Raw genomic sequence first — 27571 nt, 5'->3', positions numbered from 1 at the left:
TTTTTTTTTTTAAGATAAGATACACCTGTATGTATTTGTCAATGACACTAAACAGACGATGAACAAGATGACAAGAATTAAGTATTTCATAATGAATGAGAGACACAAGCATAAATTAAACTTGGTTTCATAGAAATCACCAAAACTTAAGCTTGATGATTTATAAACCAGCAAAAATAAGACACACGGAAATTCAATAACCCATGTTTTTGTAAAAGCAGCAAGATCAAAACCACAGAAAACTTTTTCCAATTTAAAGAAGTTTACTTACTCATGAGATATTTCATTTGGATATCGGAGATATGTGTGGCCATCAAACTTCACGGGAAGGTCTTTGTTTATAGCATCTGAACCTGTCAAGATATAAGGAACTGATAAAAATCACACTAAACAAGACAATTTGGTGAAATTAGTCCCCACAGGATGTTATATGCCACGAAATCACAGATAATGAATTTGTGTTGCAACTGATTCTTCACAATGATTGTTTGAAAGACCCACCAGTCGATTGTGGTAAGTGGTTTCAATGCGGATGAATTTGGGAACATTAATGATTTGAGTAAACACTATAATCAAAAGTTAGAAGTAAAAAGCTCCTGTGACAAGTCAAAGTCTATGAGATAGAGTCGGGGCAAACTTTTTCTTTGATGTAGGTCAAAGGTCACAATGTAGATCTGACCTAATTTTAGTACATGACACACTGCCTTAGGTGAACCCATGACACAAGCTGCAGTGACATTTTAAGTAGTGGTAGGAGAGAGCCCTGATATTGTGGGTAGCCTGTGGGGACTAATCTTAGGCCTGTCCTGCTGCTGTTTATGTTTATTATCTAAGTCCTTTTGTGAACCTAGGATCTCTTAGGAATCTTCATTGAATTATTTCATCAAAAGTGTGCTCATAATTCATCCATAACCACGCCCTAATCTTACATAACTGTTGAACCTACCAGGTTGTCATATTACAAAGTAACAAACTGTTGTCATATCATCAAGTTACAAACTATTGTCATATCATCAAGTTACAAACTATTGTCATATCATAAAGTAACAAACTATTGTCATATCGTGAAGTAACAAACTATTGTCATATCATCAAGTTACAAACTATTGTCATATTATAAAGTTACAAACTATTGTCATATCGTGAAGTAACAAACTATTGTCATATTATAAAGTTACAAACTATTGTCATATCGTGAAGTAACAAACTATTGTCATATTATAAAGTAACAAACTATTGTCATATCATGAAGGTTTAGGTTTGTTTGGGTTTGTTTTTGTTTAACGTCCTATAAACAGCCAGGGTCATTTAAGGACGTGCCAGGTTTTGGAGGTGGAGGAAAGCCGGAGTACCCGGAGAAAAACCACCGACCTACGGTCAGTACCTGGCAACTGCCCCACGTAGGTTTCGAACTCGCAACCCAGTGGTGGAGGGCTAGTGTTAAAGTGTCGGTACACCTTAACCACTCGGCCACCGCGGCTCCTCATATCGTGAAGTAAGAAACTATTGTTATATCTTAGAGTAACAAACTATTGTCTCTGGGAGGTATGGCATATAAAGCAAAGCTCTAAAACTTTTGTATTACATTAAAACAAAAGAAAAATAATTTTATATTATGAGATCAATAAACATCAATATTCTTTATTTTACAGCTTTCAAAATTAATTCATCGATTTAGAATGAAGTAGATATGTTAATATTCATGTCGCACACAAATCTTCCTTATTTTAGGCAAAACTCTCTTAAAATAATCATCAAAACTCCCTAATTGGTCTCCAAAAAGTATGGCATGTATGCATATAAATGTGAGAAAATCGAGACATTTTAGTCTAAAAACAAAACTACAGCATAGTATTGTAACACAATACCATGGGCAAAATTGACATTGATCTTCAAATTTCAAACTTAAGATGATTCGACATGTTTTACAGATTTGTGTACACATGCTGCCCCGGTCATTTGTCTGATGGAGGTGATGTGTACATACCATACTACATTTGTAGTCATTGAAACATCATGTAAAAACATTCACTGGTTGTGTTCTAAAAATCCTTACATAAACTATACAAGATGTTATCCTATTGTTACCCACGTTTCTCACATCGCTGACCAAGGTATTTCATTGGGCACTTGCAGTCAGCAGCATTGAGTTTTGGTACACAGACACCTCCATTAAGACAGGGGTTGACGTTACAAGGGTTACCCATATACTCCTTGATGTTTACAGCATCTCGCGCTACTTCCATAATGCTGTCTATCAGGCGGCCATTTATATAAATCTACAACAGATAACAATAGAACAAAGGTAAAGTTATACTGAATACTAGAGGGAGGCTGGACCACTTACCTGTGATGTAACAAAGGTAAAGTTATACCGGATACTAGAGAGAGGCTGGACCACTTACCTGTGCTGTAACAAAGGTAAAGTTATATAGGATACTAGAGGGAGGCTGGACCACTTACCTGTGATGTAACAAAGGTAAAGTTATACCGGATACTAGAGGTAGGCTGGACCACTTACCTGTGATGTAACAAAGGTAAAGTTATACAAGATACTAAAGGGAGGCTGGACCACTTACCTGTTATGTAACAAAGGTAAAGTTATATCGGATACTAGAATGAGGCTGGACCACTTACCTGTGATGTAACAAAGGTAAAGTTATACCGAATAATAGAGGGAGGCTGGACCACTTACCTGTGATGTAACAAAGGTAAAGTTATACAGGATACTAGAGGGAGGCTGGACCACTTACCTGTGATGTAACACCTGTAAAGTTATATAGGATACTAGAATGAGGCTGGACCACTTACCTGTGATATAACAAAGGTAAAGTTATACTGAATAATAGAGGGAGGCTGGACCACTTACCTGTGATGTAACAAAGGTAAAGTTATATAGGATACTAGAGGGAGGATGGACCACTTACCTGTGATGTAACAAAGGTAAAGTTATATAGGATACCAGTGGGAGGCTGGACCACTTACCTGTGATGTAACACCTGTAAAGTTATACAAGATACTAGAGGGAGGCTGGACCACTTACCTGTGGTATAACAAAGGTAACGTTATACAGGATACTAGAGAGAGGCTGAACCACTTACCTGTGATGTAACAAAGGTTAAGTTATATAGGATACTAGAGGGAGGCTGGACCACTTCCCTGTGCTGTAACAAAGGTAAAGTTATACTGGATACTAGAGAGAGGCTGAACCACTTACCTGTGCCGTAACAAAGGTAAAGTTATACTGAATAATAGAGGGAGGCTGGACCACTTACCTGTGATGTAACAAAGGTAAAGTTATATAGGATACTAGAGGGAGGCTGGACCACTTACCTGTGATGTAACAAAGGTAAAGTTATATAGGATACTAGCGGGAGGCTGGACCACTTTCCTGTGATGTAACACCTGTAAAGTTATACAAGATACTAGAGGGAGGCTGGACCACTTACCTGTGGTATAACAAAAGTAACGTTATACAAGATACTAGAGAGAGGCTGAACCACTTACCTGTGCTGTAACAAAGGTAAAGTTATATAGGATACTAGAGGGAGGCTGGACCACTTACCTGTGATGTAACACCTGTTAAGTTATACAAGATACTAGAGGGAGGCTGGACCACTTAACTGTGGTATAATAAAGGTAACGTTATGCAGGATAATAGAGAGAGGCTGAACCACTTACCTGTGCTGTAACAAAGGTAAAGTTATACTGGATACTAGAGAGAGGCTGAACGACTTACCTGTGCTGTAACAAAGGTAAAGTTATATAGGATACTAGAGGGAGGCTGGACCACTTACCTGTGATGTAACAAAGGTAAAGTTATATAGGATACTAGAGGGAGGCTGGACCAATTACCTGTGATATAACAAAGGTAAAGTTATACAAGATCATGGAGAGGCTGGACCACTTACCTGTGGTATAACAAAGGTAACGTTATACAGGATACTAGAGAGAGGCTGAACCACTTACCTGTGCTGTAACAAAGGTAAAGTTATATAGGATACTAGAGGGAGGCTGGACCACTTCCCTGTGCTGTAACAAAGATAATGTTATACTGGATACTAGAGAGAGGCTGAACCACTTACCTGTGCTGTAACAAAGGTAAAGTTATATAGGATACTAGAGAGAGGCTGGACCACTTACCTGTGATGTAACAAAGGTAAAGTTATATAGGATACTAGCGGGAGTCTGGACCACTTACCTGTGATGTAACACCTGTAAAGTTATACAAGATACTAGAGGGAGGCTGGACCACTTACCTGTGGTATAACAAAGGTAACATTATACAGGATACTAGAGAGAGGCTGAACCACTTACCTGTGATGTAACAAAGGTAAAGTTATATAGGATACTAGAGGGAGGCTGGACCAATTACCTGTGATATAACAAAGGTAAAGTTATACAAGATCATGGAGAGGCTGGACCACTTACCTGTGGTATAACAAAGGTAACGTTATACAGGATACTAGAGAGAGGCTGAACCACTTACCTGTGCTGTAACAAAGATAAAGTTATATAGGATACTAGAGGGAGGCTGGACCACTTCCCTGTGCTGTAACAAAGATAATGTTATACTGGATACTAGAGAGAGGCTGAACCACTTACCTGTGCTGTAACAAAGGTATAGTTATATAGGATACTAGAGAGAGGCTGGACCACTTACCTGTGATGTAACAAAGGTAAAGTTATATAGGATACTAGCGGGAGTCTGGACCACTTACCTGTGATGTAACACCTGTAAAGTTATACAAGATACTAGAGGGAGGCTGGACCACTTACCTGTGGTATAACAAAGGTAACGTTATACAGGATACTAGAGAGAGGCTGAACCACTTACCTGTGCTGTAACAAAGGTTAAGTTATATAGGATACTAGAGGGAGGCTGGACCACTTACCTGTGATGTAACAAAGGTAAAGTTATATAGGATACTAGAGGGAGGCTGGACCACTTACCTGTGATGTAACAAAGGTAAAGTTATATAGGATACTAGCGGGCATCTTCGCTAGCCAAGGTTTCTGATTACGTTACACTCCACGAACCCTTGGCAGATATAGTCGTCAGTTCTGGCCCTCTAGCGGAGATTCGAAATTACCACCCTTTATTCATGAAATTTTCGACCAATCAAAATGAGTGTTACCAATGTACTTCATCGGTGATGTTTACAGACACACATGAAGGCTTGTGTCAATTTCGATGAGATGTGTGATCAATGACTTATATAAATTGATCAAACACTGTGAATGTTTCCCCAATGATTGTACGTCTCTGTATTTAGGTAAAATGCCATGACATAGTCGACAAGGTAGCTCTCTACTGGGTGCCGCAGTTTTTGTTTAATGCGAAACCAAGCCTGGATGTAAAACGCGATTTGATTGGGTGCCCTGGGATTCCAGGGCGCGACGGTTTGAACACGGCTATATCCGCCAAGGGTTCGTGGAGTGTAACGTAATCAGAAGCCTTGGCTAGCGAAGATGACTAGCGGGAGGCTAGACAACTTTCCTGTGATGTAACACCTGTAAAGTTGTACAAGATACTAGAGGGAGGCTGGACCACTTACCTGTGGTATAACAAAGGTAACGTTATACAAGATACTAGAGAGAGGCTGAACCACTTACCTGTGCTGTAACAAAGGTAAAGTTATACTGGATACTAGAGAGAGGCTGAACCACTTACCTGTGCTGTAACAAAGGCAAAGTTATATAGGATACTAGAGGGAGGCTGGACCACTTACCTGTGATGTAACACCTGTTAAGTTATACAAGATACTAGAGGGAGGCTGAACCACTTACCTGTGGTATAATAAAGGTAAAGTTATGCAGGATACTAGAGAGAGGCTGAACCACTTACCTGTGCTGTAACAAAGGTAAAGTTATACAGGATACTAGAGAGAGGCAGGACCACTTACCTGTGATGTAACAAAGGTAAAGTTATACAGGATATTAGAGAGGGGCAGGACCACTTACCCTTTGTATAACTCCTGTAAAGTTATACAGAATATTTGAGTCAGCAGGAATGGTACTGTTGCTCTGGAAGCCTCCAAGGAACAAATTTCTTTCCTGAAGATTAAGCTCTGTCAGAACACCCTAGCAAAGCAATTGACAAAAAACTGGATTAACACTAAGAGCAAACAGATTGTTCATCAACATGCCATCAGAATCAACAATCTTCATGAAACTCTTACAGAGTATCAACCAAAACAAGATCCAATACTGACTACAGTGCTTACCAAGACTACCCCCCATACTCTACAGTCTTTACCAAGACTACCCTCCATATTCTACAGTGTTTACCAAGATTATCCCCATACTCTACAGTGTTTACCAAGACAACCCCCATACTCTACAGTGTTTACCAAGACTATCCCCCATACTCTACAGTGTTTACCAAGACTATCCCCCATACTCTACAGTGTTTACCAAGACCATCCCCCATACTCTACAGTGTTTACTAAGACTATCCCCCATACTCTACAGTGTTTACCAAGACTACCCCCCATACTCTACAGTGTTTACCAAGACTATCCCCCATACTCTACAGTGTTTACCAAGACTACCCCCCATATTCTAGTGTTTACCTAGACTATCCCCCATACTCTACAGTGTTTACCAAGACAATCCCCCATAATCTACAGTGTTTACCAAGAATATCCCCCGTAATCTACAGTGTTTACCAAGACTACCCCCCATACTCTACAGTGTTTACCAAGACCATCCCCCATACTCTACAGTGTTTACCAAGACAATCCCCCATACTCTACAGTGTTTACTAAGACTATCCCCCATACTCTACAGTGTTTACCAAGACTATCCCCCATACTCTACAGTGTTTACCAAGACTATCCCCCATACTCTACAGTGTTTAATAAGACTATCCCCCATACTCTACAGTGTTTACCAAGACTATCCCCCATACTCTACAGTGTTTACCAAGACAATCCCCCATACTCTACAGTGTTTACCAAGACTATCCCCCATACTCTACAGTGTTTACCAAGACAATCCCCCATACTCTACAGTGTTTACCAAGACTACCCCCCATACTCTACTGTGTTTACCAAGACTACCCCCCATACTCTACAGTGTTTACCAAGACCATCCCCCATACTCTACAATGTTTACTAAGACTATCCCCTTTACTCTACAGTGTTTACCAAGACAACCCCCCATACTCTACAGTGTTTACCAAGACAACCCCCCATACTCTACAGTGTTTACCAAGACAATCCCCCATACTCTACAGTGTTTACTAAGACTATCCCCTTTACTCTACAGTGTTTACCAAGACAACCCCCATACTCTACAATGTTTACCAAGACCATCCCCCATACTCTACAGTGTTTACCAAGACTATCCCCCATACTTTAGTGTTTACCAAGACTACCCCCCCATATTCTAGTGTTTACCTAGACTATCCCCCATACTCTACTGAGTATACGAAGACTACCCCCATACTCTACAGTGTTTACCAAGACCATCCCCCATACTCTACAGTGTTTACCAAAACTATCCCCCATACTCTACTGTGTTTACCAAGACTATCCCCCATACTCTACTGTGTTTACCAAGACAACCCCCCATACTCTACAGTGTTTACCAAGACTATCCCCCATACTCTACAGTGTTTACTAAGACTATCCCCCATACTCTACAGTGTTTACCAAGACTATCCCCCATACTCTACTGTGTTTACCAAGACTATCCCCCATACTCTACAGTGTTTACCAAGACTACCCCCCATACTCTACAGTGTTTACCAAGACTATCCCCCATACTCTACAGTGTTTACCAAGACTACCCCCCATACTCTACAGTGTTTACCAAGACTACCCCCCATACTCTACAGTGTTTACCAAGACTATCCCCCCATACTCTACAGTGTTTACCAAGACTACCCCCATACTCTACAGTGTTTACCAAGACTAACCCCCATACTCTACAGTGTTTACCAAGACTATCCCCCATACTCTACAGTGTTTACCAAGACTACCCCCACCCCATACTTTACTGTGTTTTACCAAGACTACCCCCCCCCCCCCCCCATTCTGACGGTAGTGTTTACCAAGACTATCCCCCTATTCTATCCGTAGTGTTTACAAGACTACCCCCATACTCTACAGTGTTTACCAAGACTATCCCCCATACTCTACAGTGTTTACCAAGACTACCCCCATACTCTACTGTGTTTACCAAAACTACCCCCCATACTCTACAGTGTTTACCAAGACTATCCCCCATACTCTACAGTGTTTACCAAGACTATCCCCCATACTCTACAGTGTTTATCTAGACAATCCCCCATACTCTACAGTGTTTACCAAGACTATCCCCCATACTCTACAGTGTTTACCAAGACTACCCCCCATACTCTACAGTGTTTACCAAGACTATCCCCCATACTCTACAGTGTTTACCAAGACAACCCCCATACTCTACAGTGTTTACCAAGACTACCCCCCATACTCTACAGTGTTTACCAAGACTATCCCCCATACTCTACAGTGTTTACCAAAACTACCCCCCCATTCTGACCGTAGTGTTTACCAAGACTACTCCCCCATTCTGACCATAGTGTTTTACCAAGACTACCCCCCCCCCCCCCCCCATTCTGACCGTAGTGTTTACCAAGACTATCGCCCCATTTTGACCGTAGTGTTTTACCAAGATTACCCCCCATTCTGACCGTAGTGTTTTACCAAGATTACCCCCCATTCTGACCGTAGTGTTTTACCAAGACTACCCCCCATTCTGACCGTAGTGTTTTACCAAGACTATCCCCCCATTCTGACCGTAGTGTTTACCAAGACTACCAAACATTCTGACCGTAGTGTTTACCAAAACTACCAAACATTCTGACCGTAGTGTTTACCAAGACTACCAAACATTCTGACCATAGTGTTTACCAAGACTATCCTCCTTAACTCTGCTGATGTTTTTCTGAGGGAGCCTCTATTCTTACCTGGGATTCCACCTTCGTTAACCGTTCCTCACTGCTGTCAATCACAAGTGTCCCAGCTCTATCTACTTTCTGGACATAGACTTCATGCCACTTATTGAGTTCTATCTTCTCATCACTCCTATAACAAGACAGAATCAGTGATAAAAATTCAGACTTCAATTAAGATTAGCTTCATAAAATGTTAAATGAAAAATGTTTAAGAGACTTTTCATCACATAAATCAAAAAACCTACATTTTGACAATCTCGTTTTAAAGTAAAAAAATTGAAGGACCAATCAAATGTAGACAGCCATTTTGTTGTGCCATTCACATTTCATGACGTCACATCATTTTTCATATTATAATGATGTCACGTTTGATTTCTGACTGGCTTAGCTAATGAACACATTCCATGGTAAATTACACTAGCTACATATGCAAAAATACAAAATCGGTGAATTGGACATCTCTTACCTGATTACAACTGTACCACTACCCATATTAAATCGGAACTCAATGTGTCTCTCTACAATGTTGACAGATACAAAGTCTCCCAGTCCATGAGAAAACTGACTAGCATACATCAGTACTCCTGTAATTAGACCATCAGTTTATATCATTATCAACCATAATATTAACAGAACATTGGCATTGAAATTTTTCTTCAAACATTCTATAAACTAGATTGGTTTAACAAATAAAATAAGCGGCTGAAGGGCATTAATAGTCATCTAACTCTAAAGTCCCTTGTACTATTATAGTATACATACTCAGTAGTAAGTATAACACTGGTACATATGTTCATTAGGGTCATCAGTTGTGTTCATTAGGGCCATCAGTTGTGTTCATTAGGGTCATCAGTTATGTTCATTAGGGTCATCAGTTGTGTTCATTGGGGTCGTCAGTTATGTTCATTAGGATCATCAGTTGTGTTCATTAGGGTCGTCAGTTGTGTTCATTAGGGTCATCAGTTATGTTCATTAGGGTCGTCAGTTATGTTCATTAGGGTCATCAGTTGTGTTCATTAGGGTCATCAGTTGTGTTCATTAGGGTCATCAGTTATGTTCATTAGGGTCATCAGTTATGTTCATTAGGGTCATCAGTTATGTTCATTAGGGTCATCAGTTATGTTCATTAGGGTCATCAGTTGTGTTCATTAGGGTCATCAGTTGTGTTCATTAGGGTCGTCAGTTGTGTTCATTTGGGTCGTCAGTTGTGTTCATTAGGGTCATCAGTTGTGTTCATTAGGGTCATCAGTTATGTTCATTAGGGTCATCAGTTGTGTTCATTAGGGTCATCAGTTGTGTTCATTAGGGTCATCAGTTGTGTTCATTAGGGTCATCAGTTGTGTTCATTAGGGTCATCAGTTATGTTCATTAGGGTCATCAGTTATGTTCATTAGGGTCGTCAGTTGTGTTCATTAGGGTCGTCAGTTGTGTTCATTAGGGTCATCAGTTATGTTCATTAGGGTCATCAGTTGTGTTCATTAGGGTCATCAGTTGTGTTCATTAGGGTCATCAGTTATGTTCATTAGGGTCATCAGTTATGTTCATTAGGGTCGTCAGTTGTGTTCATTAGGGTCGTCAGTTGTGTTCATTAGGGTCGTCAGTTGTGTTCATTAGGGTCATCAGTTATGTTCATTAGGGTCATCAGTTGTGTTCATTAGGGTCATCAGTTGTGTTCATTAGGGTCATCAGTTGTGTTCATTAGGGTCATCAGTTGTGCTCATTTGGGTCGTCAGTTGTGTTCATTAGGGTCGTCAGTTGTGTTCATTAGGGTCATCAGTTATGTTCATTAGGGTCATCAGTTGTGTTCATTAGGGTCATCAGTTATGTTCATTAGGGTCATCAGTTGTGTTCATTAGGGTCATCAGTTGTGCTCATTTGGGTCGTCAGTTGTGTTCATTAGGGTCATCAGTTGTGTTCATTAGGGTCGTCAGTTATGTTCATTAGGGTTATCAGTTGTGTTCATTAGGGTCATCAGTTGTATTCATTAGGGTCATCAGTTGTGTTCATTAGGGTCATCAGTTGTGTTCATTAGGGTCATCAGTTGTGTTCATTAGGGTCATCAGTTGTGTTCATTAGGGTCATCAGTTGTGTTCATTAGGGTCGTCAGTTATGTTCATTAGGGTTATCAGTTATGTTCATTAGGGTCATCAGTTGTGTTCATTAGGGTCATCAGTTGTGTTCATTAGGGTCGTCAGTTGTGTTCATTAGGGTCATCAGTTGTGTTCATTAGGGTCATCAGTTATGTTCATTAGGGTCATCAGTTGTGTTCATTAGGGTCATCAGTTGTGTTCATTAGGGTCGTCAGTTGTGTTCATTAGGGTCGTCAGTTGTGTTCATTAGGGTCATCAGTTGTGTTCATTAGGGTCATCAGTTGTGTTCATTAGGGTCATAAGTTATTTTCATGTATTCCCCCGATGGAATATGTAATTTTACCCTTAAATGTAAAATGCTTGAATGACTCAGATGGTCAAAAGCGGAGGGTTTAAAAGCCAGTTCTACCAGATGACAGTCACTCTGATTTGGCAGTCGAGCTAGACGGACCTGAATTGAATAAACTCTACGAAAAGTAGTAGTTGGAAAGATAGATGTGACAACGGTCTTCTCCCTGATCCAACAACTAGGTCTTTTAAAGTAGTGTTTGGCAGAGGCTGATACTACAGGTTAGTGACTACATGATAGTCAGCGGTCAAGTCAGAAACTACATGGTAGTTGGCGGCTATAAGTAGGGTTGACTAGTTGGCGGCTATAAGTAGGGTTGACGGTCAACAACAAATCAGCCATAGGTCAGCAGCAAACACCAGGGGATAGGTGGCCAATATCTAGATCTTAATAGTCAGAGCGTTGCTATCATTATAACTCCTAAAGGGACCACAGAACCAAATCAAAAATAGATTGTGGGTTTTCCGCATTTGGGCAGAAGATTTAATAGGATGGTGAATGCATCGGGGCCTACTGATTGGATATTTAGGTGAGAAAAGTTTCTAAAGTTTTATGTGTGGGCTGGGCAATACATGTAGATGTAAAATATATAGAAAAAAAGTTAATTTTTTCTAGCCCGTTTTTGTCAGGGGGAGTTTATCAAGTGTATATTTTGTTGTAAATTTGGGAGAATTTTTGGTGTTGAATTCAATACAAGACGATGGCCCCCATATAAAAAAAGTTTTAATTGGTAGAATTTTTAAACATTCCATTTACAGGTTTCCGAGATAACATTATTCAAAATTATGGCTAGTGGACCAGTGTTGAAAACTCCATTTAAGCAGGACAGTGGTAAACGTTAACATTATCATCTATGGGAAATCAGACAGATGACTGTATATATAACTATTATATACATGTATGTTGTTGTGTGTTCCTGTAAATATCATAAGGCTACCAAATAGTAGCAATATTTGTATATATTTGCATCTGTAGACTAGTCACTAACCAGGATCTATCAGAGTTAGTGACAAACTGATTTGTAAACGTCACAGCAATCCAATAACAAAACTTGGTCAGGACTATTGAAAACATCTGACTATTTTAGGGTAGGGATCATGTTCATTTCCAAGATCCATGTATCTGAAATTGACTGTGAAAACATTTTGATGAATGAATTACTCACCATTAGGTTTGTGTGTCATGAACCACACTTTGAGTGAGAGTGCTGTACTGCTTACATCTCCCAGAGGGCACTGGATGTAGGAACTACCGTTAAATTCTGGCACAAATATCTTATGTAATTTTTCTGTAACAAAAATTATAGCACAACTATATGATAACAGAAATTGTAACACAACTACATATCAAAGTATAGAACAGTTATATGCTGTTTATATATATAAGTAGTGTACATTGTCATGTTAATGGAACTTTAGTGCAAATATAATCAATTTGTTGAGATTAAAGGCAGGTTAGAGTGAAGAAAGGGAAACCATTTTTTTTGCTCTAACAGGTTTAAGGGGAGTTATAAACCTGGGTAGTGATAAACTCAAAGTTACTCTACTAAATTAGGTTAAGGGGAACACTCTCCTTAACTAGGTTAAGTGGAACATAGTGATAAACTCAAAGTTACTATACTGAATTAGGTTAAGGGGAACACTCTCCTTAACTAGGTTAAGTGGAACACTCTACTTAACTAGATTAAGGGGAACATAGTGATATACTCAAAGTTACTATACTTAACTAGATTAAGGGGAACATTGTGATATACTCAAAGTTACTCTCTACCTAACTAGGTTAAGGGGAACAAAATGATATACTCAAAGTTAATCTCTACTTAGCTAGGTTAAGGTGAACATAATGATACACTGCAAGTTACTCTCTATCTAACTAGGTTAAGGGGAACAAAGTGATATACTCGATGTTATTCTCTACTAACTTGATTGAGGAGAAAAATAAAATTATAGTCAAAGTTACCCTTTACTTACTAGATTTAGGAGAAATAAAACGATGCTCAATGTTTCCTTCTCCCCAGGGGGAAGTGTGAAACCCTTCTAAAAAGTTACTATCTAGTCTCTACCAACGGTGTTTAAAGGAATAAAAAATGACGGTCAAGGTTACATCTAGTAACATCGGAGTTATCTCCTCCTTACCGTATTCACAGAATTCACCTTCACGGTTATCGGGACAAACACACTCATAGCCTCCAAGTGTCTGGCGACAAGTGGCACCATGCTGACACACTGCACTCACGCAGGGATTCAAGATGATTTCACAGTTGTTGCCTAGAAACAGCAAATACTGGTAATGAGAATTTTATGCACAGATCTCAGAGAGGCAGGTACTATCAATACTCTTTATTGTTTTTCAATGATCAGGTAAAATTGAACTGCTTAGAACTGCCATCAGATGTTGTGTAACTGCTAGAAAAATGTCTTATAACTGCATGGTTACGGTATATTAACAGTTCACTTTGACTTCAGCTGCTGGCATACATCTTACTGCATTACAGTCTGAACATTCTGTACATCTTCCCAAAGGTTTAAGTTATGCTGATAAAATAAGTTGCAAATTCATGTAGTATGCTGTAGTTTGGATGAGATTACAAGAAATAATGATATCATTTGAAAGTAAATAATGTGCAGCAGTTATATACCAGATATCATCTTTTATCATATATGATAGCTAGCAGTTAGGGCCCATCAACCAGGATGTAATTGAAGTTATCACAATGACTTTGATAAGACCTTGATAATGGCGGTCTACACGTTTTATAAGACAAAAATGTACATGTTTCTACGACATGGTTCATACCGGTATAACCATCCTCACACAGACAGGTGAAGATTTCTGCATCCGACATTAGGCAGGTCCCTCCATGAAGACAAGGGAGGCTGGAGCAAGGGTTCTGACCACACTCACCTGGTACAAAATGATACAAAGTTCATGATTATTCACACTGAGTGCTATACAGAGTCTGTATCACACAATATCTGCATGATCTACTAATTAATTGGAAAATAGTCTCATTGATGCATTAAAGTAAGACATATATTTCTCAAATTTTGAGCCGAGTCTGAAGGTAGGGTCTGTACTGTTTAATGATCATTTCTTGGATTCAAGAATGATACACCAAGAGGCTAGCTCCCTGGTCTCCATTTTTTACCTTTAAGTGCTAAGTGTATAGGTGTTTCAGGTTAAACTCAACACAGAGAAATAACTATTGATAATGCTTTGTGAAAAATATGTTTGACATTCTTCATCACTTAAATTTATGCATGATAAAGAGGAATATGACAGGAAATCTATCATAAACCAAGAGGTTATACCATTTCTCAGTGATTTACCTATATCCCTAGCCTCATATATATCCGGGTGCATCTGTGGATAGGTCAGGTCATACAGTTTAGCCATCTGAGATGTGCTTGCCTGGAGGGACATGACACAGCCAACAAATCCTACATACACACCAGCTCGCTCTAAACCTCTAAAAAAAGATGCAGGAAAATTATCACTAACTAATTAATCATTAAAATGAGAAACAGGATCAAATGGCCAAAGACATTAAGAGAAATATCAGGGTTTGAGATTGTAATCAAAAATCTGCAATTGGATATTATGGCCAGCTATCAGGTATTATAAATGTCTAAAATATGGTCTTTGGTCAATAAGAAAAATCCTAAAAAATACAGGCATTTTTCTAAACAACTTGAACTCTTTTTCTGTTACTAGTATCATTCAACAACATTTAAATCAGTTTATTTATCTAGGAGAATAAATCAATTTGTATTACAATTCAATTCATGGTTATATATATCTGTATAGTGTTCATTTCGATTAAATCATGCATTAATTATAATTTGAAATCAAAGAGTACTGAGTGTCCAATTCTATAGGCTTATACATTGTATGCCTGAACTAATTTTAAGCTTAAAATAAGTTATTTTAACATTTTTCACGTTTCCATAACTTCTGTAAAATTGGTGTCAGATTGTCATAGCACCATAAGAAAACTGAAGATAATAATACCTGGAATTTTCTATTGTGATGTTTATAGGGTCCATATCAGTCCCTAATGATCATCTATATTGTCTAACATTTGATTTTAGTATTATTCAGGTCTTCATTGCAAATATATACAGAAATAAACAGCTGGTCTACCTGTGTTCATGTAATATCAAGTACCTAATATATGTACAGTGAAAGTTTAACACATGGATTGCACAGTTTCTCTGATTACTGATTTAAAAAAAAATAATTTTAGAAAAGAAAAGATAATTTATGCAACATTTTCGGTAATTCAAATAATAATGCTGACTTTATCCTATCGGCCTTCATGCTATTGGGCCTTCGGACTATTGGGCCTTCATACTATCAGGCCTTCGGACTATTGGGCTTGTGGACTATCAAGCCTTCATACTAATTGGCCTTTATACCATCAGGCTTTTTTACTATCAGGCCTTCATTAATAATTGGGCCTTCAGACTATTGGGCTTTCAGACCATTAGGTCTTCAGACTATTAGGTCTTCAGACTATTGGGCCTTCAGACTATTGGGCCTTAAGACTATTGGGTCTTCAGACTATTGGGTCTTCAGACTATTGGGCCTTCAGACTATTGGGCCTTAAGACTATTGGGCCTTCAGACTATTGGGCCTTAAGACCATTGGGCCTTCAGACTATTGGGTCTTAAGACCATTGGGTCTTAAGACTATTGGGTCTTCAGACTATTGGGTCTTCAGACTATTGGGCCTTCAGACTATTGGGTCTTAAGACCATTGGGTCTTAAGACTATTGGGCCTTAAGACCATTGGGCCTTCAGACTATTGGGCCTTCAGACTATTGGGCCTTCAGACCATTGGGCCTTTGGACTATCGGCCTTCATACTATCAGGCCTTCCTACTATTGGTCCTTATTGGGCCTGTGGACTATCGGCCTTCATACTACCGGGTAATGGGGCTTCAGACTATTGGGCATTTATACTATTGGCCATTTGTAATATCAGGCCTTCAGAATATTGGGCCTGTGGACTATCAGCCTTTTGTACTATTGGGCCTGTTGACTATCGGGCCTGTGGACTATTGGGCTGTTTGGTACGGGGAACTTTTATATAAGGTAAGTACTTTTGATAATGAGGTGGTGGGGGTTACTTTATTATAAGGGTTAATAATTATCTGACACCAGTCACCTGACTACCTATGTACAATGTTTTCTATGTTACACATGACCCCATTCACCTGACTACCTGTGTACTTCCCTTTCTATCATTTTGTTTTTGCATTGATTATTGACTGTTTTTTGGGGTTTTTTTTCCCCACCATTTTGCTGGGGAATAGAGAGAATATTAAACATTTAATGGTATGATATAGCACAGAAAATTCCAGGTATTATATATATGCATGATTTTTAGCAAAGTTTGTTATACATTCATAACAAACTACACTTATAAGTAATTATAATTGTCTTCGCCCAAATATATTTGTTATCAATGTGTTTTACAAGTATGCAGCCTGCAGTTGACAGCTAAGGAATCGAGGTAATCAATTAACATTAACCCAACACAAGGGGAACAATGAGGTAAAAACTCACAGCTCTGCATGTTTGGGGAGATAGCCAATGTAAAGAGGTCCTTTCAGATCAAGGGAGACAAGAGAGGCAGGACTCATCTGGGAAATCCCTGTCAAGGAATTCACAATCAACATCCCCTTACGGTCAAAACGACTAGCAATTACATGACATTCCTGGTTCAAAGGCACTTTCTCCATACTTCTAATAATAGCAATGCCACTGCCAAGGTCAAACCTGGAACACGAATGGTAAAACAAAGTCAAAGCTGAAACACAAATGGTAACACAAGGTCACTCCTAGAACACAAACAGTAACACAAGGTCACACCTGGAACACAAACAGTAACACAAGGTCAAACCTGGAACACAAACAGTAACACAAGGTCAAACCTGGAACACAAACGGTAACACAAGGTCAAACCTGGAACACAAACAGTAACACAAGGTCAAACCTGGAACACAAACAGTAACACAAGGTCAAACCTGGAACACAAACAGTAACACAAGGTCAAACCTGGAACAAAACGGTAACACAAGGTCAAACTTGGAACACAAACGGTAACACAAGGTCAAACCTGGAACACAAACGGTAACACAAGGTCAAACATGGAACACAAACGGTAACACAAGGTCAAACCTGGAACACAAACAGTAACACAAGGTCAAACCTGGAACACAAACAGTAACACAAGGTCAAACCTGGAACACAAACGGTAACACAAGGTCAAACCTGGAACACAAACAGTAACACAAGGTCAAACCTGGAACACAAACGGTAACACAAGGTCAAACCTGGAACACAAACAGTTCTTTTACCATGAACTGATGGATATGTGAAAAATTTCAAATACAGCTAAGAAAAATTAGGGAAGAGATCCTAGAGAGATCTTGGTGAGCACCATCAATTGATCTTTATTGGTTCTTTGCATACTGATTTACTGAAATAACAATACCAAACTTCAGGTGTCAAAAACAGGATTTCCATCTGTCCGTCATTTTATTTTCTACATAAAACTAAAATTAAAATGGGTACAAGTAGGAACAAAGGGAAACCTTATACATGTAAAATCTGAGAACAAGATGCCCTTGGGCGCTAACAGTCACCTGAGTCCTAAACATGTAACTATATTAAAAGTTATCTTCTATTCTAAACAGTTCCTATATAAATAATTGTAAAGGTTAATCCCTCCCCAGGGGAAAGTGTGAAACCCTGACAAGTCCCTCCCCAGGGGGAAGTGTGAAACCCTGACAAGTCCCTCCTCAGGGGGAAGTGTGAAACCCTGACAAGTCCCTCCCCAGGGGGAAGTGTAGAATACTGAAAAGTCCCTTCCAAGGGGAAAGTGTAAAATACTGACAAGTCCCTCCCAGGGGAAGTGTAAAATACTGACAAGTCCCTCCCCAGGGGGGAGTGTAAAATACTGACAAGTCCCTCCCAAGGGGGGAGTGTAAAATACTGACAAGTCCCTCCCCAGGGGAAAGTGTGAAACCCTGACAAGTCCCTCCCCAGGGGGAAGTGTGAAACCCTGACAAGTCCCTCCCCAGGGGGGAATGTAAAATACTGAAAAGTCCCTCCCAAGGGGAAAGTGTAAAATACTGACAAGTCCCTCCCCGGGGGAAAGTGTAAAATACTTACAAGTCACCTCCCAGGGGGAAGTGTAAAATACTGACAAGTCCCTCCCCAGGGGGAAGTGTAAAATACTGACAAGTCCCTCCCCAGGGGGATGAGTGAAACCCTGACGAGTCCCTCCCCAGGGGGAAGTGTAAAATACTGACAAGTCCCTCCCCAGGGGGAAGTGTAAAACCCTGACAAGTCCCTCCCCTGGGGGAAGTGTATAACACTGACAAGTCCCTCCCCAGGGGGAAGTGTAAAATACTGACAAGTCCCTCCCCAGGGGGAAGTGTAAAATACTGACAAGTCCCTCCCAGGGGAAGTTTAAAATACTGACAAGTCCCTCCCCAGGGGGATGAGTGAAACCCTGACGAGTCCCTCCCCAGGGGGAAGTGTATAACACTGATAAGTCCCTCCCCAGGGGGAAGTGTGAAACCCTGACAAGTCCCTCCCCTGGGGGAAAGTGTAAAATCCTGACAGGCCAGGAAATTTACAATTTTGCTACAGCAAGACCCTCCCATGTTTTTACAGAGTATTTGATTCTACACACCATATTTTAGACAAAGGGAAACCTAGTCCAATGGAATTTGACAAAAATCCTTCTGACACTTCTCAAGAAATACCAATAAGAAGGATTGTTTATAGATGGACCATCTATAGATAGGTTGATTTCCAGTAATACCTGAACTCCACATATTGATCGATGAGAGTGATGGAGATGAAGTCACCGGTACCATTGACAAATTGACTGCTAAACAGTAGTAGGCCATCCGTGTTTAGGGAACGGAAAATCAATTCAATAGTAAGGTCATCATTGGCCTTCTTAATCTCTGTCACAGACATGTATGACATTCCAGTGAAAGATGGTACCTGGATAACAGCATCTGTAAACATAGACATATAACATTACGCCTAAATGTATCTACTAGGTATAGGTATACAGTGGACCCTCGATAATCCGAACACCTTCGTTCCCAGTCCAAACCGTCCGGATTACGAGTTTTCCGGACTGCCGAATTTCGTGTACCAGGTCAAAAAAATTGTTGTGTAAGAGTTACCTCCCTTGATTATATACAATCCGGGACGTTTCATAAACACATCTAATTGTCAGACTTTTTAACAATAAATATACTTATGTTTCTGATATGATTCTTGTTTGTTTTGTAGAAAGTTTCTTGTTTTGTTTTGTAGAAAGTAAAAGATAAACTATGTTTTTAAAAGAACATGTAAAGTGAAAGTTGTTTTATTTATAGCGGGCATATGTGACCTACAAACAACACACGTGTCACGTCCCGGAGGTTCACAAACAAGTAGAAATTACAAACGTTAAATACCTTAAATAAAATACCCGGATTTTACAACTTACCGTCAGTCCATGTTTTTTGATGATTTTTACGTACCAGAAACCCCAAGCTATCTATTTAAAAGTATGCGACACCAACGAGAACTACCCAAGATGTCCGATAATTATTAAACCTGTATTCACTTAACAATGTGACGCTTAGTTAAGTATCAGAAGACTATTGACTAATTTGTGTGTAATCAACCCAGTTCTTGTGATCACTGCTTTTATACGTAAATGTGTATGTAGATCTAATTAATAACATGCATCTTTCAATGAGTCATCGTTTCACGTAACGGTGTTACAAAGCCGATAGCAGTGTTTACCCAATACAAGTGTTAATGATGTTAATTACAGATCATAAATCTATTACATGTATTTGAGATTGATTAATTATCGTATCACGTACTGTATGTTTGTGCATAAATTCTGTAACATTTAGGTCGTAGAGAAATAGCAATGTACCGTTATAAAAACAAAAGCTACACATTGTAACACAGGTAAACACCCAGGGCTATGACCTGGCAGCGGTCTCTATGACTACGCACAGTGTCAAGCGATAGTCTGTACAGCTGTCGACACGGGTGACTTGCCCCGACATTTTTTTCTCCTCGTGGTGAAAAAATTGTCCGGATTATTGAGGGAAGTTTACTAATGAAAAGTACGTTGCGTTCCCAAAATGGGCTTCTGGAATCGGAATCCGAATTTCCGGACTGGTGAGTACAAATAACATTACGGAAATCCGTTCCAGTGCATTTCCGTATGGACTGTGAGTTTTCCGGACTATGGGCATCCGGATTATCGCGGGTCCACTGTATATAGATATCTACTAGGTATGGGTATACAGATATCTACTATGTATAGGTATATAGGTATCTACTAGGTATATGTATATAGATATCTACTATGTATAGGTATATAGGTATCTACTAGGTATAGGTATATAGGTATCTACTAGGTATAGGTATATAAATATCTACTATGTATAGGTATATAGGTATATAGATATCTACTAGGTATAGGTATATAGATATCTACTAGGTATAGGTATATAGGTATCTACTAGGTATAGGTATATAGATATCTACTATATATAGGTATATAGATATCTACTAGGTATAGGTATATAGGTATCTACTAGGTATAGGTATATATATATCTACTAGGTATAGGTATATAGGTATCTACTATGTATACCTTATAGGTATCTACTAGGTAAGGTATATAGATATCTACTAGGTATAGGTATATAGATATCTACTAGGTATACCTTATAGGTATCTACTAGGTAAGGTATATAGGTATCTACTAGGTATAGGTATATAGATATATACTATGTATAGGTATATAGATATCTACTAGGTAAGGTATATAGGTATCTACTAGGTATAGGTATATTGGTATCTAATATGTATATCTTGTAGGTATCTACTAGGTAAGGTATATAGATATCTACTATGTATAGGTATATAGATATATACTAGGTAAGGTATATAGATATCTACTAGGTAAGGTATATAGGTATCCACTAGGTATAGGTATATAGATATCTACTAGGTATACCTTATAGGTATCTACTAGGTAAGGTATATAGGTATCTACAAGGTATAGGTATATAGGTATCTACTAGGTAAGGTATATAGATATCTACTAGATATAGGTATATAGGTATCTACTAGGTATAGGTATATATATATCTACTAGGTATAGGTATATATATATCTACTAGGTATAGGTATATAGGTATCTACTATGTATACCTTATAGGTATCTACTAGGTAAGGTATATAGATATCTACTAGGTATAGGTATATAGATATCTACTAGGTATACCTTATAGGTATCTACTAGGTAAGGTATATAGGTATCTACTAGGTATAGGTATATTGATATATACTATGTATAGGTATATAGATATCTACTAGGTAAGGTATATAGGTATCTACTAGGTATAGGTATATTGGTATCTAATATGTATATCTTGTAGGTATCTACTAGGTAAGGTATATAGATATCTACTATGTATAGGTATATAGATATATACTAGGTAAGGTATATAGATATCTACTAGGTAAGGTATATAGGTATCCACTAGGTATAGGTATATAGATATCTACTAGGTATACCTTATAGGTATCTACTAGGTAAGGTATATAGGTATCTACAAGGTATAGGTATATAGGTATCTACTAGGTAAGGTATATAGATATCTACTAGATATAGGTATATAGGTATCTACTAGGTATAGGTATATATATATCTACTAGGTATAGGTATATAGGTATCTACTAGGTATAGGTATATAGGTATCTACTAGGTATATGTATATATATATCTACTATATATAGGTATATAGATATCTACTAGGTATAGGTATATAGGTATCTACTAGGTATAGGTATATAGATATCTACTAGGTATAGGTATATATATATCTACTAGGTATAGGTATATAGGTATCTACTAGGTATAGGTATATAGGTATCTACTAGGTATAGGTATATAGATATCTACTATATTTAGGTATATAGATATCTACTAGGTATAGGTATATAGATATCAACTATATATAGGTATATAGATATCTACTAGGTATAGGTATATATATATCTACTAGGAATAGGTATATAGGTATCTACTAGGTATAGGTATATACGTATCTAATAGGTATAGGTATATAGATATCTACTATGTATAGGTATATAGATATCTACTAGGTATAGGTATATAGGTACATTTGTATCTACTGTATATACCTTATAAGTATCTACTAGGTAAGGTATATAGATATCTACTAGGTATAGGTATATAGATATCTACTAGGTATAGGTATATAGGTATCTACTAGGTATAGGTATATAGGTATCTACTAGGTATAGGTATATAGATATCTACTAGGTATAGGTATATAGGTATCTACTAGGTAAAGGTATATAGATATCTACTAAGTATAGGTAGATAGATATCTACTATGTATAGGTATATATATATCTACTAGGTATAGGTATATAGGTATCTACTATGTATACCTTATAGATATCTACTAGGTATAGGTATAAAGATATCTACTATATATAGGTATATAGATATCTACTAGGTATAGGTATATAAATATCTACTAGGTATAGGTATATAGGTATCTACTAGGTATAGGTATATAGGTATCTACTATGTATACCTTATAGATATCTACTAGGTATAGGTATAGAGATATCTACTATATATAGGTATATAGATATCTACTAGGTATAGGTATAAACATATCTACTAGGTATAGGTATATAGATATCTACTAGGTATATGTATATAGGTATCTACTAGGTATAGGTATATAGGTATCTACTATATATAGGTATCTAGATATCTACTATGTATAGGTATATAGATATCTACTAGGTATAGGTATATAGATATATACTAGGTATAGGTATAAAGGTATCTACTAGGTATAGGTATATAGGTATCTACTAGGTATAGGTATATAGATATCTACTAGGTATAGGTATATAGATATATACTATGTATAGGTATATAGATATCTACTAGGTATAGGTATATAGGTATCTACTATGTATAGGTATATAGGTATCTACTAGGTATAGGTATATAGATATCTACTATGTATAGGTATATAGGTATCTACTAGGTATAGGTATATAGATATCTACTAGGTATAGGTATATAGGTATCTACTAGGTATAGGTATATAGGTATCTACTATGTATACCTTATAGGTATCTACTAGGTAAGGTATATAGGTATCTACTATGAATAGGTATATAGGTATCTACTAGGTATATGTATATAGATATCTACTAGGTAAGGTATATAGGTATCAACTAGGTATAGGTATATAGATATCTACTATATATAGGTATATAGGTATCTACTAGGTATAGGTATATAGGTATCTACTATATATAGGTATATAGGTATCTACTAGGTATAGGTATATAGATATCTACTAGGTATAGGTATATAGGTATCTACTATGAATAGGTATATAGGTATCTACTAGCACTACTGCATACCCAAGCCCTTAAAACGGCCATTAAAAACCCCGTTAAAATTTCCCATCATAAAACCATCAATCATGCTATTAATTTTGTACCTTTAATTGCTCTTAATTGAAAAATTTTAATACAAGTTTGATAGTCTTTAAATGTGACAGTTTTCAATTTTAATGATCATCAAAGGGTTGAAACAAATCAATTAGTTCATGGTACTTAATTAATACATTTTAATGGCTATTAAAAAAACATTTATAATGATCATTAATTATTTTAATAATGGCTTTTAATTTAACATTAATGACTATTAAAGGTACAAAATTAATGGGTCTGAAAAAAAAACCAATAAAATTTAAATGCATTTTAAGGATTTTAATGGTTTGACAAAAACATTTATAGTCATTAACTCTTATCACTACTGTCAAATTGTCCATTACAAACCCATTAAAGTTTTCACTAAGTAATTGCCATTACAATGTAATAGGGCCATCAATAATTAGTTTTCAATGGAATGGGCATCAAACCTTATGGTGTAATGGGCATTAAACATTTTGGTGTAATGTAATGGCCATTAGGTTTGGAGCAAAACCATTTTTGTAATGCCCATTAAAAGTGATCCATCATTTGTTTCAAATTGATAACTGCTTCAAAAATGGATATTCACAGTACACAATCATGTGGACCCAAAATCCTTTTAATATTCTTCAGATACATGTAAGAGTGATTTATGTTCATTATTGCATTAATTCTCAATGTACATATGATGTGTGTTTGTACAATTTGGTTGAATAGGCAATACAATTTAAGAAATGCCAAAGCTGTTTGAATATAATGTACACTATGTAAATTTAGGTCACATGCATGGTGATTGGTTTTAAGTTAATTCTTACCTATAAACAGGTTGACATACTTCCAGAGTTGAATATTTCATTTCCTGTTAGTCTTGTATTAATCATGAACCAGGTATTAAAGATAAATACTTCCCTTCATTTGTAAAATAACATGTTGTTCATATGTGTGAGAAAAGCCTCATGGCTGCCATGTATTGGAACTCTCCTGCTTGAAGTTATTGGGCGGGAAAAATTTGGCGGGAAAATTTGGCGGGAAATTTGAAGTTTTTTTTATTGTGAAGGGGTTTAGTAAGCCTGTACAGTTTCCTTATTCTTCTTTAAGCCAACAACAAAATTGTAATATAGACATGGAATTCAACAATAACAATATAATGAAAAATAAGATACTGAAATAATACATTGATTTAAGGTCAACAATTCATGGTAGTATGTTAAACATTGTCATGTATATTACAATATGATGTGATGATATTTGTAATATTTGTAATGGCCATTACAAGAAAAAAAATGTTACTTATGAGGAATTGCACATCGGAATAACAAATGTAATGGCATTACATAACGGTACCATTAAGTAATGGCTATTGCATTATGACCATATTTTGTTATGGTCATTAAATGGAAAATGTAATGGGCATTACATGAAGGTACCAATAAGTAATGGGCATTGCATTATGATCATAATTTGTTATGGCCATTAAATGGAAAATGTAATGGGCATTACATGAAGTTACCAATAAATAATTGCCATTACATTGTGATCATAATTTGTTGTGGCCATTAAATGGAAAATGTTATGGGAGTACATAAAATCCACAGTTAGTAATGGCCATAACATTATGATGACTCCACTCTAATGGCCATTACAAACAGAATAAAGGCCATTAAGAAAAATACAAAACATGAAGTAATGGCCATTATTTTGTTAATGACCATTACAAAGAAAATTTTAATAGGAAAGTAATTGAAATTTAGAAAAATAATGCCCATTACATAACTTAACTCCAGGTTTGTCCCAAAAATGGAAACGAGAAATAATGGCCAATTTTAATGGAATCAGTGTTTTTAATGGTTTTGTAATGGGTTTGTAATAGATTTGTAATGACTTTGCTGGGCAGTAGTGTAGGTATATGTATATAGATATCTACTAGGTAAGGTATATAGGTATCTACTAGGTATAGGTATATAGATATCTACTGTATATAGGTATCTACTAGGTATAGGTTTATAGGTATCTTCTAGGTATAGGTATATAGATATCTACTATATATAGGTATATAGGTATCTACTAGGTATAGGTATATAGATATCTACTAGGTATAGGTATATAGGTATCTACTAGGTATAGGTATATAGATATCTACTATATATAGGTATATAGATATCTACTATATATAGGTATATAGATATCTACTAGGTATAGGTATATAGATATCAACTATATATAGGTATATAGATATCTACTAGGTATAGGTATATATATATCTACTAGGTATAGGTATATAGGTATCTACTAGGTATAGGTATATACGTATCTAATAGGTATAGGTATATAGATATCTACTATGTATAGGTTTATAGATATCTACTAGGTATAGGTATATAGGTACATTTGTATCTACTGTATATACCTTATAAGTATCTACTAGGTATAGGTATATAGATATCTACTAGGTATAGGTATATAGGTATCTGCTAGGTATAGGTATATAGGTATCTACTAGGTATAGGTATATAGATATCTACTAGGTATATAGATATCTACTAGGTATAGGTATATAGATATCTACTATAAATAGGTATATAGATATCTACTAAGTATAGGTATATAGATATCTACTAGGTATAGGTATATAGATATCTACTAGGTATAGGTATATAGATATCTACTATATATAGGTATGTAGGTATCTACTATGTATACCTTATAGAAATCTACTAGGTAAAGGTATATAGATATCTACTATGTATAGGTATATAAATATATATACTAGGTATAGGTATATAGGTATGTACTAGGTATAGGTATATAGGTATCTACTATGTATACCTTATAGATATCTACTAGGTATAGGTATAAAGATATCTACTATATATAGGTATATAGGTATCTACTAGGTATAGGTATATAGGTATCTACTATATATAGGTATATAGGTATCTACTAGGTATAGGTATATAGATATCTACTAGGTATAGGTATATAGGTATCTACTATGAATAGGTATATAGGTATCTACTAGGTATATGTATATAGATATCTACTAGGTAAGGTATATAGGTATCTACTAGGTATAGGTATATAGATATCTACTGTATATAGGTATCTACTAGGTATAGGTATATAGATATCTACTATATATAGGTATATAGGTATCTACTAGGTATAGGTATATAGGTATCTACTATATATAGGTATATAGGTATCTACTAGGTATAGGTATATAGATATCTACTAGGTATAGGTATATAGGTATCCACTAGGTATATGTATATAGATATCTACTATATATAGGTATATAGATATCTACTAGGTATAGGTATATAGGTATCTACTATGTATAGGTATATAGGTATCTGCTAAGTATAGGTATATATATATCTACTATGTATAGGTATATAGGTATCTACTTGGTATAAGTATATAGGTATCTACTATATATAGGTATATAGATATCTACTAGGTATAGGTATATAGGTATCTACTAGGTATAGGTATATAGGTATCTACTATATATAGGTATCTAGATATCTACTATGTATAGGTATATAGATATCTACTAGGTATAGGTATATAGATATCTACTAGGTATAGGTATAAAGGTATCT

At 36.8% G+C, this 27571-nt stretch overlaps 1 protein-coding gene across 1 annotated transcript in view; it reads right to left on the bottom strand.

The window, feature by feature from the left end:
• Positions 1-27571, bottom strand: part of LOC117314800 (agrin-like) — a 182244-nt gene that overhangs the window by 8895 nt on the left and 145778 nt on the right. The window contains exons 19-29 of the mRNA XM_033868904.1: positions 19222-19423; positions 16953-17165; positions 14713-14852; positions 14180-14287; positions 13519-13650; positions 12549-12671; positions 9411-9528; positions 8957-9074; positions 5965-6084; positions 2093-2279; positions 272-353 (exon numbers count right to left, since the gene is read on the bottom strand). Of these exons, the coding sequence (XP_033724795.1) occupies positions 272-353; positions 2093-2279; positions 5965-6084; positions 8957-9074; positions 9411-9528; positions 12549-12671; positions 13519-13650; positions 14180-14287; positions 14713-14852; positions 16953-17165; positions 19222-19423 (1543 nt within the window). The remainder of the gene's footprint in view (positions 1-271; positions 354-2092; positions 2280-5964; positions 6085-8956; positions 9075-9410; positions 9529-12548; positions 12672-13518; positions 13651-14179; positions 14288-14712; positions 14853-16952; positions 17166-19221; positions 19424-27571) is intronic.

This window comes from Pecten maximus, chromosome 16 (genome assembly GCF_902652985.1).
Source record: "Pecten maximus chromosome 16, xPecMax1.1, whole genome shotgun sequence".
Taxonomy (NCBI): Eukaryota; Metazoa; Mollusca; class Bivalvia; order Pectinida; family Pectinidae; genus Pecten; species Pecten maximus.
Note: the sequence above shows the minus strand (reverse complement) of the source record. Positions and strands in the feature narration are given on the sequence as shown.